At 44.7% G+C, this 20,226-nt stretch overlaps 2 protein-coding genes across 3 annotated transcripts in view; both read left to right on the top strand.

The window, feature by feature from the left end:
* Positions 1-16,972, top strand: part of LOC105024420 (serine/threonine-protein phosphatase 2A 55 kDa regulatory subunit B beta isoform) — a 47,559-nt gene extending 30,587 nt beyond the window's left edge. For both annotated transcript variants that reach the window (XM_010894356.3, XM_010894357.4), the window contains exons 2-10: positions 1,350-1,447; positions 1,962-2,127; positions 2,817-2,929; positions 4,553-4,730; positions 4,904-5,068; positions 12,342-12,511; positions 13,712-13,803; positions 13,890-14,013; positions 14,419-16,972. In XM_010894356.3, the coding sequence (XP_010892658.1) occupies positions 1,350-1,447; positions 1,962-2,127; positions 2,817-2,929; positions 4,553-4,730; positions 4,904-5,068; positions 12,342-12,511; positions 13,712-13,803; positions 13,890-14,013; positions 14,419-14,574 (1,262 nt within the window). In that variant the 3' untranslated portion in view covers positions 14,575-16,972. The remainder of the gene's footprint in view (positions 1-1,349; positions 1,448-1,961; positions 2,128-2,816; positions 2,930-4,552; positions 4,731-4,903; positions 5,069-12,341; positions 12,512-13,711; positions 13,804-13,889; positions 14,014-14,418) is intronic.
* A 703-nt stretch (positions 16,973-17,675) lies between these two features.
* On the top strand, positions 17,676-20,218 carry gpr151 (G protein-coupled receptor 151). The gene has a single exon (XM_010894383.3). The coding sequence runs from the start codon at positions 18,039-18,041 to the stop codon at positions 19,398-19,400; it is 1,362 nt and encodes a 453-aa protein (XP_010892685.1). The 5' UTR covers positions 17,676-18,038; the 3' UTR covers positions 19,401-20,218.
* Positions 20,219-20,226: the final 8 nt, after the last annotated feature.

Consider the following 20,226-nt stretch of genomic DNA (forward strand, 5'->3'; position numbering starts at 1 on the left):
ATTGGAAGGGGAGAAACCCTTTGATTCAGGTTCGTCTTCCCTCGGTACCCATGAGCGGTTGATGATTGATGGGACTTGGAATGTAGACCTCTCTTGCTCTCTCTGTCTCTCTGGGAATGTACAGGCTATAGTTGTAGGCTTTTCTGTAAGACTGATTCCATACTGTGCGCTAGCTGGGCTTCCTGATCTAGTGTTGCACTCTATTGCACCCTTCTATGCATAATGCACTTCTGAAGAAATGCTTGTATCAGCAACAGTGTTAGAGTCATTGGCGCACACACTCACGCACGCGCACACACACACACACACACGCACACAGGCTATTCAGACTGTAATGGTCTCCATGGCAACTCCTATCCTGTCCTGTCTTCTTTGCTCCAACTGTGTGTGTTTGTGTGTGCAGCGAGCTCATATGTAAAAATAACAGAATCCTCAGTGAGCCAACTAAATGTCTCCCTTTTCTCTTTGTCTTCATATATATATATTCCTTTGGTTGGAGCTTTCGGGAACCAGCGAGTTGATGTTGAAACATTGTTTGTAGCTTGTCTTGATGTAGAGCTGTAGAACCTCCTGAATCATATCAGATGCATGGGTTTCAGGAGTAGAGTATGAAAGATAGATGTCTGCGTGGGACTATTGCATATATAATAATCTAGAAAAGCTTGTCTAGAACCCCGAAACGTATGTAGGGTTGTCATGACGATTAATTGATTTCAATTTCTGTTGCTTAAGAGCCAAAATAACTGGTAACATGGACGTCTAAACTGGACTGTGAAACAACAGCGTTTGGGATCTTATGAAGCAGCCATTAGAAATGTTTCTAAAGTAATTCCTCATAGTCTCTCCCTATAACCTTTCCATATGCCGATGTAAGATTTCAAGTACTAATGACGAGTGGAAAATGTCTCACCCATCGAGGGACTAGTTCAATGCAACGACTCCTCTGGGGAAAGGTGCCACTTAGATGAAGTAGAGAGGAAACGAATAGCATTCATTGTGTGATGATAGTGTTTTTAATCTCCTGCTGAACTGATGAGTTCCTGATTGTGTGAAGATTGTTCCATTAATTAACTGGCTGATTGCCAGACTACTTCAGTCTGATGATTGAGGTGAATTACATGAAATAAGCCACTCCCACTCAGACAGCCGTTTAACCCATATTTCTTACCCATCATTTTCCTTTTATCTGGGTCATCAGGGCAACTCTTTTGTTTCTTAAGGAGTTATTGGACTAGTTGTCAAGCTGAAGATTTCATGTTTAATTTTATGTAAATGGTAAACTGTTAGAAATGCATTTTCAATCTTTAAAAACATTTTCTCAGTGATTGCGTCTCTTTGTTTTGTTCCAGCTGACATAATCTCAACGGTGGAGTTTAACCCTTCAGGGGAACTGTTGGCCACAGGGGACAAAGGAGGAAGAGTGGTGGTTTTCCAGAGAGAACAAGAGGTACAGAAACCTCATCAACACACACACACACGCACACACAGCAAGACGGCTTCTCTCACTGAGATAACAAGACTACTAACTAACTGATGCCTTGTGTCCCCTTTCTTTCCTTCTCTCTTTCTTTCTTCCTTTCTGTCTCCCCCTCCTTTCTCTCTCCCCTCTCCCGCCCTTTCTCTCTGTCTCCCTCTATCCATCTCCCTGTCTCCCTCTGTCCATCTCCCTGTCTCCCTCTGTCCCTCTCCCTGTCTCCCTCTGTCCTATCTCTCTGTCTCCCTCTGTCCTATCTCTCTGTCTCCCTCTGTCCTATCTCTCTGTCTCCCTCTGTCCATCTCCCTGTCTCCCTCTGTCCAACCCTCTGTCTCCCTCTGTCCTATCTCTCTGTCTCCCTCTGTCCTATCTCTTTGTCTCCCTCTGTCTTATCTCTTTGTCTCCCTCTGTCCATCTCCCTGTCTCCCTCTGTCCTATCTCTCTGTCTCCCTCTGTCCATCTCTCTGTCTCCATCTCCCTTCCCCAGACTAAAAGCCAGCCCCAGAGGCGAGGGGAGTATAATGTTTACAGTACCTTCCAGAGTCATGAGCCTGAGTTTGACTACCTGAAGAGTCTGGAGATAGAGGAGAAGATCAACAAGATAAGATGGCTGCCACAGCAGAATGCTGCCTACTTCCTCTTATCTACCAACGGTGTGTGACTTATTGTGCACGTTTTTGAGCTAGAAGCAGTGGAGCCATAGCCAGCTCCATCTGTCGTTGGTTGTGTGGCCCTGCTGTGCGTGTGTGTGTCCATTCATACGTGAGTCTATGTGTGCGCTATGAGTGTGTGTGTCCTTCTTGCTGTTTCATCCATGCATGAAGCTCTCAATCTCCAAGGATTCAGCTTGTGGATTTGGCTCTGGCTCAGTCAAGCAGAACACATACAGATCTAACAGAACGTGCCCTTATATGGATATTGAAGGGCTAGAGGCTCCACTGTTTACTATGTGCTATGGAAAAATGTGAGATGATTCCCCCCCCACAATGGTTACTTCAGATCTACATCATATTAATTATTGGTTCTGCTCCTTAACCTGTGGAACAGCATCTGATTCTTTAGACAGCAGTTAGAACCGTTCTATGCCATTTATATGACCACAGTCTTAAAAACATCTGTGACTACAATCATGAATACTACTACCTAGGCTGGAATCAGTCCAAATGTGTGACATATTGAACTCCAGGCGTAGCTCACACCGCAATCACTCACTGAACCATGGGGCTTAATGCTTAATCTCTCTCTCTCCCCCTCTCTCTCTCTCTCTCTCTGTTTGTGTCTCTTTTTCTCTGCCTCTCTTTCTGTCTCTATACCGCTCTACCTTTCTGCGTGTGTTTTGTAGATAAGACAGTGAAGCTATGGAAGATAAGTGAGAGAGACAGAAGACCAGAGGGGTACAACCTGAAGGATGAGGACGGACGCATCCGAGACCCGTCTACCATCACCTCGCTACGGGTGAGAGTTCACACACACACACACACACACACACGCACGAACACACACGCACACAGGATTTCATTCGAGCGGTTAATACTTCTAAAGATGAGACGTCATTCAGTGATTCAATATCATTGAAGTTAATACTGCAATACTTTATGCAGGAATGGGTCTCTAAAGGGGTCTTCAGTCTTCTAATAATACACAATATTGCTCCCCCTAATGCCCTGGAGAAATGTCCTCAAAATAACGGATCATGTCTCAGAGGATGGGTGTGCCACACCTAATGTCAAGTGTTGTTATCACCATGGGAAAACACACTCAGACAAACACACAGGCACTAAACGCGCATGCACACACACACACACACACACACACACCGATATGGAGGATAATTCTGAGGGAGCTCAAATGCTCAGTCAGCACTGACAGATGAGACTCTGTCACCATCAAACTCACACAACAATAAGGGAGGGGTAGGGGAGGGAGGAAGGAAAGAGCCATCGATTTGTGTGCTGAGATTAGTGCTCTGAAGGGGAGCATTTCTCTCCCTCTCCATGCTTTGAAACCACCTCACCCCGCCAACTATGGTCTTCAATTTCCAGCTCAGTGTATTTATTACTGTCTCTCTGTCTGTCTCTGACTCTCTGTCTCTATCTTTGTCCGTCCCTCAATCTTTCTCTGTCTGTCTCTGTCAAGTTTCAATGTGAAGGACAGTATTCGCTTGGGAAACATTTGTTTACATTGACCTAGCCAGTTGGGGAAAAAATAAGACAGGGTACAAACTGTCAAACTAATATAACTAACATAAAATTGTACGCAACAAAGAAAACAAATGATCAACAAATTAAAAATGTACAGGTTGATTGTCTGTCTATTGTAACAACAAACCAGGAAATATTGAGCTGCATGTGAATGCTAATACATTACATTATTTCATTATTTCTCCTAATACAATACACATTTTCTCCTCAACACACGGTGCAAGAAATCTGTCAACTGGTCTTTAAATTTCAAGAAATAAATAGCTCTAAATTACTTTTTAGAGCAGTAGGGTAACTCCTCCTGACCCACATCATTTACGAAGTGTTTTGTGGCGTCCTGTCTTCATGGCAAGGGTATGATCACTGACTTAGATTAGATTAAATTCAACTTTATTGTCATTGATGAGTACAAGTACAGTACAACAAAATGCAGTTAGCATCTAACCAGAAGTGCTAGCTTGATACTCGAAATGTTGGGTGTAGGACATTGTTGCTCTGCTCTGATGCTTGTGCAATAGCAAACAATGGTTAACTGCGCTCAGCTTGGTAAAAAAAGTCATATTTCATAAAAATATTCAGTTTTTCTGTGGCAGCGCATCACAATTTCGCCATTACAATATGAAGGAAACCGTGGTCTCTATCTTTCTGTCTCTTTGTCTGTCTCTGTCTATCTGTCTTTTTTTGTTCCTCAGAGTGAATAAAGTACGTGTTTAATGGCTTCTCTGTAGGGTGGAACGGTGCCCCCAGGCCATTTCTGTCTGTTAGCACCTCTCTATAGGCCTGATCCTGTGATTAAAGTAGGGACACATTGCAGCACTAGTCATGACAGAGGATGTGTCAGTTGTTGTACTAACAAAAGAGCCTTTCCTCCTCCCAGGTGCCTGTGCTCCAGCCGACAGATTTGATGGTGGAGGCGACAGCGCGTCGTGTCTACAGCAACGCCCACACCTATCACATCAACTCCATCTCTGTGAATTCTGACCTCCAGACCTACATCTCTACCGACGACCTCAGGGTCAACCTGTGGAACCTGGAGATCACTGACCAGAGCTTCAGTATCCAATCAGTTTTAAGACATGAAAACACCAGTTCAGTTGTACTGGACAGCATGACTAGTTCCTCAGTTATAAAAATGGACTGATTTAAACTTAGTCCAAATGATTTAGCCAACCTGTAATGTAGGAAATGTTTTCCCAGTTTGTTTGTCCCTGAGCCAGCCTCTCCACAGACATTGTGGACATCAAGCCGTCCAACATGGAGGACCTGACGGAGGTGATCACCGCAGCGGAGTTTCACCCCCAGCAGTGTAACACCTTCGCCTACAGCAGCAGCAGGGGATCCATACGCCTCTGTGACATGAGGAAACAGGCACTCTGTGACACACACTGCAAGTGTGAGTAGAGGGACGTGATGGGTACACATAGAAAGCGCCACACGCACGCACACTCCACATGAGACATGCTGCACCTTAAGAGCCAAGTCACTGTCTACAGCTCTGGAAAGAATTAAGAGACCACTGCACCTTTTTCTTTCCTTTCCAAAAAAGTTGAAAAGGAAGGTTTTGAGTGAGGAACAGAAGGGTTAAAATCTGCAAATTGAACGCCTCTGTTCCTCACTCAAAACGTTCCTTTTCGACTTTTTTGGAAAGGAAAGAAAAAGGTGCAGTGGTCTCTTAATTTCTTCCGGAGCTGTACTTGGACTGCAAGTGGGGGGAACAGAGAGACAGGGACATAAATACTGCAGGTTTAAAATCTTTCGGAAAATGTAGGTTGATAGAATGGGGAACCGGCTGGGACCCGAGGCAGAGAGAAGGAAGACAGACAGAAAAATAGAAAGAGCGAAGAATAAAGAAGGGAGGGAAGGAGAGATTCGCTGTCAGTGCCTCTGCCTTGATCCAACCTTTATTCTAGAACAGCCAGTGGCATGGCATAACCTTTTGTAAGCTCAATATTGAAGGATTGATAAGAACACACTTCAGTGAGGCTCTCTGTCAGTCAAGACAGTGGGAGGCTTAAAGTCTCAAAGTCCCTGCTTCTCTAAGGTTGAGATGATATGCATATCCCTCTGAATGAAATGAACAATGAATACATTGACATTTAAACCCGAGAATCGATGGTGTAAGATCCAATAGCTATATCTCCCTATGGAAATGCCATATTCACATCCCAAATGGTGCCTTTTTCCCTATCTAGTGCACTACTTTTTACCAGGACCCTGTGGGAAAAGGGTGCCGTTTGTTGTTGTTTAACTTACCAATTTCACCTACCTGGCTACCTGCCAACACTTTTTTCAGATTTACTCTATATAAACTAATTGGTCAAATTCTACTTTAAGAGTTTACCAATGCCATATTTTTCATCTGTTGCCTTGTTACCCAACTTTACTACACCGGGACTCTTTTTGGACAACATTTACAGAACTATTCACCCCTGAACACCCGACACTAAGTATCATTAAAATGCCTTATCACTGTAATTGTTGTAGCAACAATACGGAGGAGAACTATCGTCTTCAGGTAAAGATAGCAGAGTTAGAGGCTCTGCTTCTGACGCAAATGTCAAGCAAGGATTATGTTAGTGTAGAAATAGAAAAAACTGCGTCAGTGCCACCAGGAAGAAACAATAGTTTTGTTAGCCCCCCGGCACAGCTCCTGCAGCCGGGCAAGAACTTTTTCTTGGTCACTGGGAAGAAATGCTGTCGACCAGTTAAACCTGAGTCGTTGCTAAATCCAACTGAGACTTTCAAAAGGTTTTCCCCACTGGAGTCAGAGTCAAGGCCCAAACCGTCTTCGGGAGGGAATGATTGGCAGGCATGTTCTACCGGTGGCCTTGAAAAACTAAAAACTTTAGTCATCGGCGATTCCATTTCCCGCAGTACTAGACTAAAGAATCAGCCGGCGATCGTACACTGTTTACCGGGGGGCAGAGCCACCGACACAGCCGCAAATCTGGGGCTGGTGCTAGCGAAGTCTAAAACTGGCAAGTATAGAGAGTACTGTTATTCACATTGGCACCAACGAAACAGTCAGAGGTTACGAAGCAGAACATAGCATCAGCGTGTAAACTAGCTAGAAAGATGTGTCGGCATGGAGTAATTTTCTCTGCCCCCCTCCCAGTAGTGTCGAGCTCTACAGCAGACTTGCGCAACTCAATCGCTGGCTGAAAACTGAGTTCTGCCCGTCGCAGGAGGTAGAGTTTGTATATAACTGGCTCTCTTTTTGGGACCCCCCCAGAAATAGGGCCAACCTGATCTGGTGAAGAGCAATGGACTCCATCCTAGCTGGAGTGGTGCTCTTCTTTTATCTAGGAACATTGACAGGAGTCTCACTCCTATAGCTTCACCATGAGATTGGGTGCAGTTCAGGCCACAGGCTGTTAGCCAGCCTGCTAGCATAGTGGAGTCTGTCGATAGCATAGCCAGAGTTGTTAGTACTGTTTTACCTATTGCCACTGTGACTCGTTCCAGGCTGAGAAATGTTAAACAAGGTAGTGCTAACAATAGCAACCTTATTAAGATATAGCCTTCCTCCACCTTGGTCACAAATAAAAATGACTGTATCACCTTTCATCTCAAAATGGAACTCCTAAATGTTAGATCCTTTGCTCCAAAGGCAGTTGCAGTAAATTAATTAATCTCTGATCATAAACTAGATCCTATTGGTTTATGTGAAACGTGGCTAAAGCCTGATTAATTAATTGCCATAAATGAGGCCTCTCCTCTTGGCTATAATAGTGATCATATCCCCCATGCATCCCGAAAATGAGGGGGTGTTGCTAAAATTTATGACAGTAAATATAAATTTACTCTCAAATACATCACTGATTTTCATTCTTTTGATGTTTTCCTCAAGAAACTTGCTCCCTGGTACACCGACAATACTAGAGCACTTAAGCAAGCCTCAAGAAAATTGGAGCGAAAGTGGCGCTCCACCAAGTTGGAAGTAATCAGACTAGCCTGGATAGACAGTACACTACAATACCGAAAATCACTCACATCTGCTCGATCAGCTTATTTCTCCAACCTGATTGAGGTGAACAAAAACCATGCGAAATTTCTCTTCGATACAGTTGCAAAGTTAACAAAAAAGCTCAACAAGTGAAGTGGGTCTTCACTTTAGTTGTAATGAATACATGAACTACTTTGATGAAAAGATCATCACCATTAGAAAACAAATAACTGACTCCTCCTTAAATAGTTATGGTCCTCAAAATATCAGTTGTCCTAAAAATGTCCTGATCCTACCTGACCAGGTGTCAATGGGGACACTTGAATTTTTTGATACTGTATCGCTCGACACATTCACCAAATTTGTAATGAGTTCTAAACCCACAAATTGTCAGCGAGACCCGATTCCAACAGAATTACTTAAGGAGCTATTTCCTGTGGACTGGATGCATCCCATTGTATGATTTTTAAGTAATTAATTAGCATTTTATTGCATGACATAAGTATTTGATACATCAGAAAAGCAGAACTTAATATTTGGTTCCAGAAACCTTTGTTTGCAATTACAGAGATCATACATTTCCAGTAGTTCTTGACCAGGTTTGCACACAGTGCAGCAGGGATTTTGGCCCACTCCTTCATACAGACCTTCTCCAGATCCTTCAGGTTTCGGGGCTGTCGCTGTGCAATACGGACTTTCAGCTCCCTCCAAAGATTTTCTATTGGGTTCAGGTCTGGAGACTGGCTAGGCCACTCCAGGACCTTGAGATGCTTCTTACGGAGCCAGTCCTTAGTTGCCCTGGCTGTGTGTTTCGTGTCGTTGTCATGCTGGAAGACCTAGCCACGACCCATCTTCAATGCTCTTACTGTTGGCCAAGATCTCGCGATACATGGCCCCATCCATCCTCCCCTCAATACGGTGCAGTCATCCTGTCCCCTTTGCAGAAAAGCATCCCCAAAGAATGATGTTTTCACCTCCATGCTTCATGGTTGGGATGGTGTTCTTGGGGTTGTACTCATCCTTCTTCTTCCTCTAAACACGACGAGTGGAGTTTAGACCAAAAAGCTACATTTTTGTCTCATCAGACCACATGACCTTCTCCTATCCTCCTCTGGATCAACCAGATGGTCATTGGCAAACTTCAAATGGGCCTGGACATGCGCTAGCTCGAGCAGGGGACCTTGCGTGCGCTGCAGGATTTTAATCCATGATGGCGTAGTTTGTTACTAATGGTTTTCTTTGGGACTGTGGTCCCAGCTCTCTTCAGGTCATTGACCAGTTCCTGCCGTGTTGTTCTGGGCTGATCCCTCACCTTCCTCATGATCATTGATTCCCCACGAGGTGAGATCTTGCATGGAGCCCCAAAGGGAGATTGACCGTCATCTTGAGCTTCTTCCATTTTCTAATAATTGTGCCAACAGTTGTTGCCTTCTCACCAAGATGCTTGCCTATTGTCCTGGAGCCAATCCCAACCCATCTACAATTTTATCCCTGAGGTTCTTACACAGCTCTCTGGTCTTGGCCATTGTGGAGAGGTTGGAGTGTGTTTGATTAAGTGCGTGGACAGGTGTGATTTTCTGGATTTTTGTTTTAGATTCCGTCTCTCACAGTTGAAGTGTACCTATGATAAAAATGACAGACCTCTACATGCATTGTAAGTAGGAAAACCTACAAAATCGGCAGTGTATCAAATACTTGTTCTCCCCACTGTATATTTCAATGAAGCATGGAGAAGCCCCAAAATTAGCTACTTTGGAAGCATGCGTTTCAGATATTAGGAAGTGGATGACAGAGAACTTCTTGCTCTTAAACTCAAGAAAAACAGAAATGCTCGTTATGGACCCAAGAAACAAATAGCGTTGTTAGCAGATCTCACTGTGAACCTCGATGGCTGCATGGTCGTATCCCAAAAAACTGTAAAAAACCTTGCCGTTATCCTTGACCCTGACCTCTCCTTTGAAGAACATATAAAATATGTCTCAAGAGTTGCTTATTTTCATCTTCGAAACATTGCAAAATTCTGAAACTTTCTATCAAAAACCGATGCAGAAAAACGAATCCATGCTTTTCGTTACGTCTAGACTAGATTACTGCAATGCTCTACTTTCCTGTTACCCTGACAAATCAATAAATAAACTTCAATTAGTGCTGCACAGGGCTGCTAGAATCCTAACTAGAAAAAAAAAATTTGAACACATTACTCCAGTACTAGCCTCTTTACACTGGCTGCCTGTTAGGGTTAGGGCTGATTTTAAGGTTTTACTGTTAACCTATAAATCAATACATGGACTTGGCTCCTACTTACCTTGCTGAAATGATCCAGCCATACATATCTACATGTAACCTACGATCGCAAGATGCAGGCCTTTTAATTGTACCTAGAATAAAAATAAATAAATGGGCCTTTTCTCATAGTGCTCCACTACTATGTTATGATCTGCCAATTAAGGTTAGAAATGCAAACTCAGTGCAAACTTTCAAGTGTCTACTAAAAACTCATCTCCACAGCACAGTTTATAATTAGGTGTAGCCTGACCCGAAGGTGTGAAGGTGACTAGTAGGCTTGATACTGTCCACCCTTGCTGTCTTGCCAGGTGGGCTCTCGTTGCCACTGGGATGCCTTCCCTCCAATGCCTTTTGGGGGAAGAGTCACTGGCTTGTTGTTGTCTCTCTGTTGCGCACTTGATCAATTGGGCTGTACTCTGCCCTCATTCAGGGGTGTTGCGGTTGGTGGGGGTCCCTTTGGTTGAAGCCTGGCAACGTGGGTGGATTGATTTCCTGCCTGTTGGGCCCTGTCCGGGGCCTCCCCCGGGAGGGCCACAGTGTCGCCGGACCCCCCCGTCTCAGTTCCAAGGTCTTACGCTGCTATACTAATGTGCTGGGTGATTGGGTCAGTTCTCCTTCCCCACTAAATTCTCCTATCATCGTATATATCGTTGTTGATATGAGGAATGCATTTTCTGAATTTTCCCAGTCTCCTCCCGTTCTAAACTTTAGGAGGACATGAGGTCATGGTCCACACCTTCAGAGTACCTGGTTTGGGGGGCTCGTTTCTGTCCCTGTCCTTGTCCATCTGGTCATACTTCTGACCTAATCTAAATTTAAATAGACTCTGGATTTAGCCAACATGCATTTATGAATTATTCCAATTGGACTCTTAATATCTCACCTGGCACAGCCAGAAGAGGACTGGTCACCCCTCTGAGCCTGGGTCCTCTCTAGGTTTCTTCCTAAAATTCGAGTTTTTCCTAGCCACTGAAATTCAACACTACGGTTGTTTCCTTCTTGGGATTTAAGGCAGGGTGTTTCTGTAAAAGCACTTTGTGACAACTGCTGTTGTTAAAAGGGCTTTATAAATAAATTTGAATAGAATGAGTTATTTATTGTATTGACGTGCTTACTGGTCCATACACACACATCCTGTTGAATATCACATGAGGGCTGAATATTTCAGTCCATATGAGATTCCCTCTCGGACTCAGGGCCAAAAGGGGAATTGGTTATGGGTTTTTCTGGATATTGTTATGAGTACATATTTTCTTTTTAAATATATTTTCTAGGCATTGTATGCTTTATTGACAAAGGCAGTGGGGAAAGATTGTCAAGAGGGTTATTGCTGAAAGAGCAGTGGGCCGGATCAAAACACACACTACAGCAGTACCAGAGACAGACTGGGTCCGAACTCACACTACAGCAGTACCGGAGACAGACTGGGTCAGAACTCACACTACAGCAGTACCGGAGACAGACTGGGTCAGAACTCACACTACAGCAGTACCCGGAGACAGACTGGGTCAGACCGCTGTACCCATTTGGCAACACTTGACTTTCTTCAATAGCTTTGTCCTCAATTGTGAACAATAAAAGCCAGGAAATTCTCTAGGTTTGCTTTTGGAAACAGGACAAGCGTGCCATCTTTCAGAGGTTGCATGCTCGCACACACACACACACACACACACACACACACACACACATAGAAGCAGAAAGGCAGGTGTGTCCATGAGCCTGAGGACAGGATGATCATGTGGATGAGAGCATTGTTTACCTTCCCCCTCCCCGTCATCCAGACCAATAAATTTGTAAGACATGCTGGAGACTGCTGGAATCGATCAGCTTAGAGAGTGTGGGAGAGGGGAGAGGGAATGGGAGGGAGGGAGGGTGGGAAAGAGGAAGGGGAGAGGGTGAGAGCAGAGGGGGGTGGGAAAGAAGGAGGGGGGAGGGTGAGAGCAGAGGGGGGTGGGAAAGAGGGAGGTGTTGGGAAATGGAGAAATGGATGCACAGCAGGCCCACCTAAGGCGCTGGTCCCAGAACATAGACACACACTATTAAACACAGCAGGGGGAGTTGTGGGGGGGGGGGGGCAGGTGGACATTCTCCAATATCTGACACACACACACACACACAGCAATCTAGCAGGAATACAACAGGCCTTGTGACATTGATTTGTTTTGTTTTCTCCCTCGTCCCCTCCCTTTACATCCTTCATCCCTCTCTAGGCTCCCCGCTGACAGCCGTGTTATCCCTAAGTCAACAAAGCAAAGGAGAAACACACACACACACACACACACACACACACAAAGCAAAGAGAGGTTTTTCACGAACGCTCCCACTGGTTGGATAATAGACTCATCGGTGCTCAGAGTGTTATTACTATGGCGTAACTGTTCCCTCCCGCTGTTCCTTCATCTCCCTCCTTCCTCTCCTTTTCTCCATCTCTCAGTCTTCGAGGAGCCAGAGGACCCGTCCACTCGTTCTTTTTTCTCTGAGATCATCTCGTCCATATCGGACATTAAGTTCAGCCACAGTGGGCGCTTCCTGATGACCAGGGACTATCTGACCGTCAAGGTCTGGGACTTAAACATGGAGAACAAACCACTGGAGACGTACCAGGTACGTCTGTCTGTGCGTTGTGATTGGTCGGTTGGTTGTCTTCTGATCACTCGACATCCTAGACTTGTTTAATATCTCAACTTCCCAGTAATACTGTAAATGACTTTAAGCCCACCAGGAAATAGTGCCTGGTGGTTTTTTTTTGTCTTTTTGCTTCAATGTATGCAAATAAAGACCTAGAGGCCAGGTGGGAGGAGTTTCTAACTCATCAATGACTTAGGGTGTGTTTACATTATGTGAGAGAGAGAATACAATGCAACATACACATAGTTTGCATAATCATTTCCATTGCGAATTGAAATCAGTATGTTCAAGACATCAATTGAGGGAATATCGAGCGAAAGGCTGGCGCACTGCACAGACGCTTGATACAGCTCAGACACAATTGTCTTCCCTCTTGAAAAACACAGGGGGAGGGCTTTATCAAAATGTGGTGCATGCTCGCTCTTTACCCAACAAAATGATGGTGCGTCTTGAGTCTTCTTCGGTATGTCTCAGAAAACGTAGCGTAACGTAAACAAGCACTCAGATTCATCAATCAGGTACCAGGTAGAGGTGAAGCCCTTCTTATGGCAGACTTGGAATGACTTTGACCTGTGCCACCGGGTCACTCCCTGACCTCTTTCACGATTTCAAGGGATGGCTTCTCAAATGTCATTCTAATTCCCAAGTAGGGCACCTATGGTCCTGGGACAAACAAAGGTTGGACCCCCATATGCCTTGAAGGGACACAGACAGACAGGAGGAGGCTTGCAAATGAGCCCAGGGCCCAGTGGCTCTTCCTTGGGGTAATTGGTGGAGGACAGGTTGGAGAAGGAGCACTGTAACGGGGGTCATTATTAGGTTGAGCGATGGGGTTACCGTCATTCCATGTATCCAGCTATCCTATTTTCAACCTTAGTTTAACAATGGAGGTCAGTTGAAGATCCACTGACCTCTAGCTGTGTAGCTAATCCAGAGGACAGGAAGATTGTTCTAGATAGTAAGCTGTAGATACCTCAGTCACAATAAATGAATGAGTATCCGAAGCAATCATATTTAATTAAACCCCTATTCTGTATTAGTGTACGTGTATTGTTTATATCTGTCTCTATGTCATGATAGTTATTCAAGAAATAGGATATATAGAACAGGCCTTGCCGTTCAAAATGTAAGATTTGGAATGATTATATTTTTTGTACTATTCTTGTTTGTCACAAGGTCCATGACTATCTGAGGGGGAAGCTGTGTTCTCTGTATGAAAACGACTGTATCTTCGACAAGTTTGAGTGTGTCTGGAATGGGTCGGACAGGTGAGCGTTTGCCTGTCTGTATGTGTCTGTCTCTGTGTCCATCCTTCCACCAGTCAATTGATCCATCTCCTCTGTTCTCTCTCCAGTGTTATAATGACCGGGTCCTATAATAATTTCTTCCGGATGTTTGATCGGAACACCAAGAGAGATGTGACTCTGGAGGCTTCTAGAGAGAACAGCAAACCCCGGGCCATCCTCAAACCGCGCAAGGTTACCACCATAACACATTACACTTATCTTCTAAAGCTGCTTTTGTTTATCTATTTTTTTGGGGGGATATTTTTGTAAGATTGCAAATGTATAATATTAAAGATTAGTCTGCGTGAGTTAATTTGGGAAAAACAACAACTGCATCAACGCCTTCATTTTGGTTTGACTGAATTGAGCACTAAAAAGTCAAGTCTTCTGGTTATTTTGTGGACATTGTGTTTTAATGACTTGACCATTACTCGCGGTCTTTAACCTTCAGACAAGATTGTCCTCTCTTGTAGGCACAGTCTAGTACTTAAACAGGAGACTATATTGTCAAAGATGGCAAATTTGTAATACAACATGTTTCAGTAGTGATATTGGAAGAGTACTGTAGGAAATGCTGACCTCTCCTCTGGTCCTCAGGTGTGTATGGGCGGGAAGCGTCGTAAAGACGAGGTGACGGTAGACAGTCTGGACTTCAGCAAGAAGATCCTTCATTCCACCTGGCACCCGCAGGACAACATCATTGCCGTGGCAGCCAGTAACAACCTCTACATCTTCCAGGACAAGGTCGCTTAGGGGTCAAACCCTCCTGACCTCGGGACTCCTGACCCTGTGCAGGGTGAGAGATGGAGGGAGAGGATGGAGCGACGGACGGAGGAGGAGAGAAAATGAGATTATATTCATTGAGCTCTCCTCTTCCTCCTCCTCTGTCTGATTGATATGAGCCAGATATGGCTGGAGGACATGCTATAATTCCCAGAATGGACATTTCCAGGATATATTTGGGAATTCAGGAGTGTTCAGCCTGGATCAAAGTTAAAATGAAGATGTTTCTTCAAGCTGCTTTGGCCTGCACAAGCCTCTCTGTGGCCTCCAGTTAACTGCTTTATTTATTTAATGTATTCATGTGGATGAAACAACACGTGAAGGAGCAATGGGGTGGAGTAACTCATGCACCCAGAGTGACTCTAGATTGGATTCACAGAATGATTCATGGAGAGGAACTGAAATGTACCTGAGCACCCTGTCTGACGACGGCCATTTTGTCTCTGTTACAGTGAGCACACAGACCTTTGTGGAGGCTCCAATCCTCTGTTCTCTCCCGGCAAGTTTGTGACAGGGGTCCTGCCCGGTTCTGCACATTAAAATGACTGTTATACTAACTGAACCTTGGTTATAGCATTGAAAGTTATCCACCTCACAGCCAATGTCTTATCTATGCATACTCAATGGTATGCTAAATGTGGATATCGACAGGAACACGATTCACTAGTGCGGCTGTTTCTGCCCTGTAAACTGAGAAGCGATGTCTCTCATTTGACTCTTCCTGTGCCGTTGCATCTCTGAAACGAGACAGAGGCCCATCATGAGAATGACGGGGCCTCTTCGAGGCCAGATCAGCGCTTTTTATTTTGTTTCATTCTGTTTGTTTCCTCCGTGTGTCTCCTTGTCTCGTCAAGGATTCTGTTAAAAGATGTGGTGCCTTCTTTTTGGTATGTGGGGTCAATGTGGCGTGGGGGAAGGGTGGGTCGGTGAAAACAATGCAGCAGTGAATGTTTTCACCCGGAAATACAAACGTCGGGGTGGGGTAGCAAAGCAAATGTGAGTTAATGAAGTAACTGAATCCTACGAGTTGACTTGACACCTCTATTATAGCAAGCGACTGCACGTTTGTCAACTTACGGGGGGGGGGGGGGGTTATCCATATCCCTATTTCGACCACTCTGTAGCAGTATTACCACGAATTGTGTGTTCGTATAACCAACGGAAAGACAAATCACAACAGTTGTATTGTAACACAGCCTGCACAGTCTCCCGAGCCCAGAGATTTCCCTAGTTAGTTAGCATGGACAGGAACGACTCTTGTCCCTTGTCATAAAATATCCCCAGGGGTTCTCGGTTGGCTGCGTGTTCTGTCTGCCACAGTCCTCTGCTCTTTTGTTGTGTAGGTGACTAACCGAGATTTACGATCAAGTTGCCCCTAGATGCTGATCTAAGGTCAGATTTTAATATCTCTATCCAATGATAAGGTCAGAATTGGGAAACTGTGAACTAATCTTAGATCAGTGCCTACAGGCAACTTCTTAGTGTCTAACCAGACAGGATGGTATCATGACTTCAAGCCTATCTACTATGTGCGCTCAATGATATCAGGGACTTTTGGTTATTACTGTATCCCAAATGGCAACCTATTCACTTCATGGTGCATTACTTTAGCAATATGGTCAGTATTCCATTTCTAAGAGCTGTTCTTAGGCACGATCCATTGCTGAGTGCCTGGATACAGCACTTAGTTGTGGTGTATTGGCAATATATTGGCAATATACCGCAAAACCCTGATATGCTTTATTGATATTATAAACCGGATAGCAATGGAATTAGAACCTTAAAAATGTATGTGATATTAAAAAAAACATGGTAAATACGAAAGCAATAAGGACTAATGGGCTGTGGTTTATGGTTAATATACCACGGCTAAGAGCTGTTCATAGGCATGACACATCGAAGAGTACTTGGACACATCACTTAATGGTGGTATATTGGCGGTATATCACAAAACCCCGAGAAGCTTTATTGTTATAATGAACTGGAAACCAATGCTATTACAGTACTAAAAGATGATGTGATGTCATACCCATGGTATGCGGTCTCATATACCACGGCTATCAGTCAATCAGCTTTCGGGATTCTAAGCACCTTGTTTGTACAATCCTGTGTACCACTTTCAGCCAATCAGCATTCAGGTTTCAAATACAGCAGTTTATCATTTAAATATGACTGGAAGGGCTTTGGTCAGAAGTAGTGCACAACACAGGGACTAGGGGGTCATTTGGGATGGACCCTATGCTCCCTTTACAATGTAATGTTCCAAACCATTTTTATAGCTCAGAATGTATTGAAATGCAATTATTTTACCATGCAGTCTTTATGCTTATTGGAATTACTTTGATTAAAAAAGTTTGTGCAAGTTTAAGCATATGGTTTCTGTCTTTTCTATTTATTGTGTTGTAGATCTGTGTGTTTCTGTTGTGCACATACAATTGTTTACAGCAGGCCTACTAATATATTGAATGTCTTCCACTTTCATACACAGGTATTTGATAGGGGATACAATAGCGCCCTCTAATGGTTATGAAATGTAAAAGAAAACATATGTAGGGACCTATTTGCCATCAGTCCTCTAAGCTGTTCTCGTTTTCTGTACTTATTTCATAGTAAAAAAAAAATCAGTAACCGTATTTTGTGAGTAGATTATTATTTGAAAAAGGATATATTTTAGAAATATTGAACTTAAAGCTCTTACCTTAATTTTCAGGTCATTCTATTCTAAATCAATTAATCTGATTCTGAGTTACAAAATGAAACCAACATTTTATATATCCCCCCAAAAAAATCATCATATCTGACTAAAGGATATGTATCCCCAATTAAGTATATTAACCTTACTAGTCCTGCAGGTTGAAATACCAAGGCAAAAGGGAAATTACTTATTTATAGACTAAATTCATCGCCTGCTGTTTCCCCAAATTAGACATTTGCGTTTAATTTGCTGCACTGGAGCCTATAGGCCTACCTGTGTCTTGCTGCGTCTGTAGGGGATGGTGGAACAGGGATAGTGTTCTAATTGGCCAAGGAAGGGTCGACTCGTGCAGTGTTGTCAGCTGGCGATGTCAGTTGTCAATCAAACCGTTGCCTTTATATGGGCGCGTACAAGAATCTGCTCTTCTGTCGCCGGGATAAAGCCATTTTGAGACAAACAGACCGCCAGACAGGTAGACGGGAACACCACAGTCTGGCTGCAGATCGATATAGGCTAAGCAGATCATGCTTGAAACGACAGTAGTTTTAGATTGTGATTGATCCCCTCAGCTGTTATTTTAATCTAAATTATTTTAATAGCTTTGTCTCGATATTTTTTTTATTTTTCATTAGTTTATTTTTCCTAGCAATTGACCTTTCCATCTCCGGCTTATCCAATTCAGTTGTCATTCATTATTCTTTCTACTTAGTTTCGATCCCACCACTGCCTGTTTCACACGATGGATAAACATCCGGGGGTAAACTCAACAGCTGCCAACAGCTCGGCACTGGACCGTCTCCGTCCTACGTCCACTGGGGGGGGTTCCTACCAGCACCTGGATCCAGGTGAGCTGCGGATTCTGGTCGCTGTCCTCCTGGGGTTGATCTTCGTCCTGGGGCTGGCTGGAAATCTCACCGCCATGTGTGTCCTGGCCTCAAACGCTCGCCGGGGAAAACTCTCCCTCATCAACGCTCTCATTCTCAACCTGATGTTCGCCGATGGCCTCGTCCTAGCCTTCGCCCTGCCCTTTCGTGCCGCCGCCTTCTCCAGACCCAGCTGGACACTCGGTTGGGCGGTGTGCAAGACCTGCGATTGGTTCCTGCAGAGCTGCATGGCGGTGAAGAGCGTGACGCTGGCCGTGATGGCCAAGGCGTGTTACCGCTATGTCTCCAACCCCACCAAGCAGGTCAGCATCCGGCTCCGCTCCATCCTGTTGGTGATGTGGTTTCTCTGGCTGTCGGCCTGCTCCGCCCCCGTCCCCGCCTGGCTGTTTTCCTCGCTGCGGAGGGAGAGCCGGGGGCTGATGTGCGTGCAGGTTGTCCCCCCGGAGGCGCGGGACTTCATGTCGGTCTATATCAAGGCATACCCCCTGGGTGCGTACTGTGCCCCTTTGAGTTTTGCACTGCTGTATTTCTGGCGGGCCTACGGGCGGTGCCAGCGGCGCTGCAGCAAGACCCAGAATCTCAGGACGCAGATCCGCTCCAGGAAACTCACTCTGATGCTGTTCAGCCTGACCGTAGCCATGACCACCCTGTGGCTGCCCCAGTGGGTGGTCTGGGTGTGGGAGCGGCACGCCGCCGAGCGGGAGGCACGGGGGCGAGAGCGGGGTCAGCCCTTCGTCGTCTCCTCTCCCCCGGTCCTCCTCTCCCTTTCTGCCCTGCTCCTCACCATCTCCCTTTCCCTGGTGAACCCCCTCATCGTTCTGTCTCTGTCGGAGGAATTCAGAGAGAGCTACAGGGGTCTGTGGAGACGCCTGACTCTTCGTAAACACCCACCGTCCAAGCCCAAACCAGGCCCTCACGCGCCCACCGCTCCCCATTCCCCCTGCCCACGTCCGGAGACCTCTGGCCAGCCCCGGGGAGGGGACGGGTGCTTGGGTCTAGGACCCATCCCAAGCCAGGGGACTGGTGCCGATCTCCAGCCCCAGGCGGAGCAGGTAGAAGGGTTGAGGGAGGAAGAGGGAGAGAGCCCGAGGGACGGGATCGTGCTGCTGGATGTCGAGCAGTTCTGGCACGAAAGAGAGACAGGGTCCATGATGGAGGAGAACGATCCAATACCGTGGGAGCACCAGGGGGGAGTCGCAGCGGAGGCCCGGAAGTAGAGAGGTTCATGTACCCTTATCACCCGTACCCAGTCATTTAACCTAAGTGATAGAGTTTGGTTAGACAGTAATCTGGTTTTAGATTGGGATTTCATTCATACCATAGCAATGTTTATGCAGTGTCTGTATTTACAATATTAACCCTGTGCCATTCTCAAATAATGAAGTGTTCCCGCTAGGGAGTTTTTTTTATACAGAACCCAAGACCAGTCTGTGTGAGTTAATTTTGGAAAAAGAACAACTGCGTAAATACTGTCATTTCGGTTTTACTGAATTGAGCACTAGAACGTCAAATCATCTGCTGGTTATTTTATGGACATTATGTTTTAATGACTTGACTATGACTCAGTGTTTTACATTCAGATCAGAATGTCCTCTCTGTCAGGCACAGCCTCGCACTTAAACAAGAGACTAATTTGCAACTATATAACTGGATTCAAGATCTGTCAGTCAGTAATGAAGTCAGTTCATATCAGGAGACAATGTTTGGTATTTAGTACGCTATGTTAATAATGTTGTTTGACTGGAATTACATTATCATGTTTGTTATTATTACCTGCAGATGTGTTAAAAAAGTGTACTGTACATATATTGAATACATTCTTTTAATCACCTAAAGTAACATACTGTGTGTATCAAAATGAAAATAAGGATTGTAAAAAAGCCTACAACTATTTGATAGGCAAACCAATAAATACAAGTATTGCCTTAGCATAATAAGAACATTTTAGCTTTGTCTGGTAGATGTTTTAGATTGTTCAGAGTTTGAAGCTTCTATTTGTGTAGAGGTCGTTTTGTAATAATACATACTTGTTAAATTAAAATA

This window comes from Esox lucius, chromosome 4 (assembly GCF_011004845.1).
Source record: "Esox lucius isolate fEsoLuc1 chromosome 4, fEsoLuc1.pri, whole genome shotgun sequence".
Taxonomy (NCBI): domain Eukaryota; kingdom Metazoa; phylum Chordata; class Actinopteri; order Esociformes; family Esocidae; genus Esox; species Esox lucius.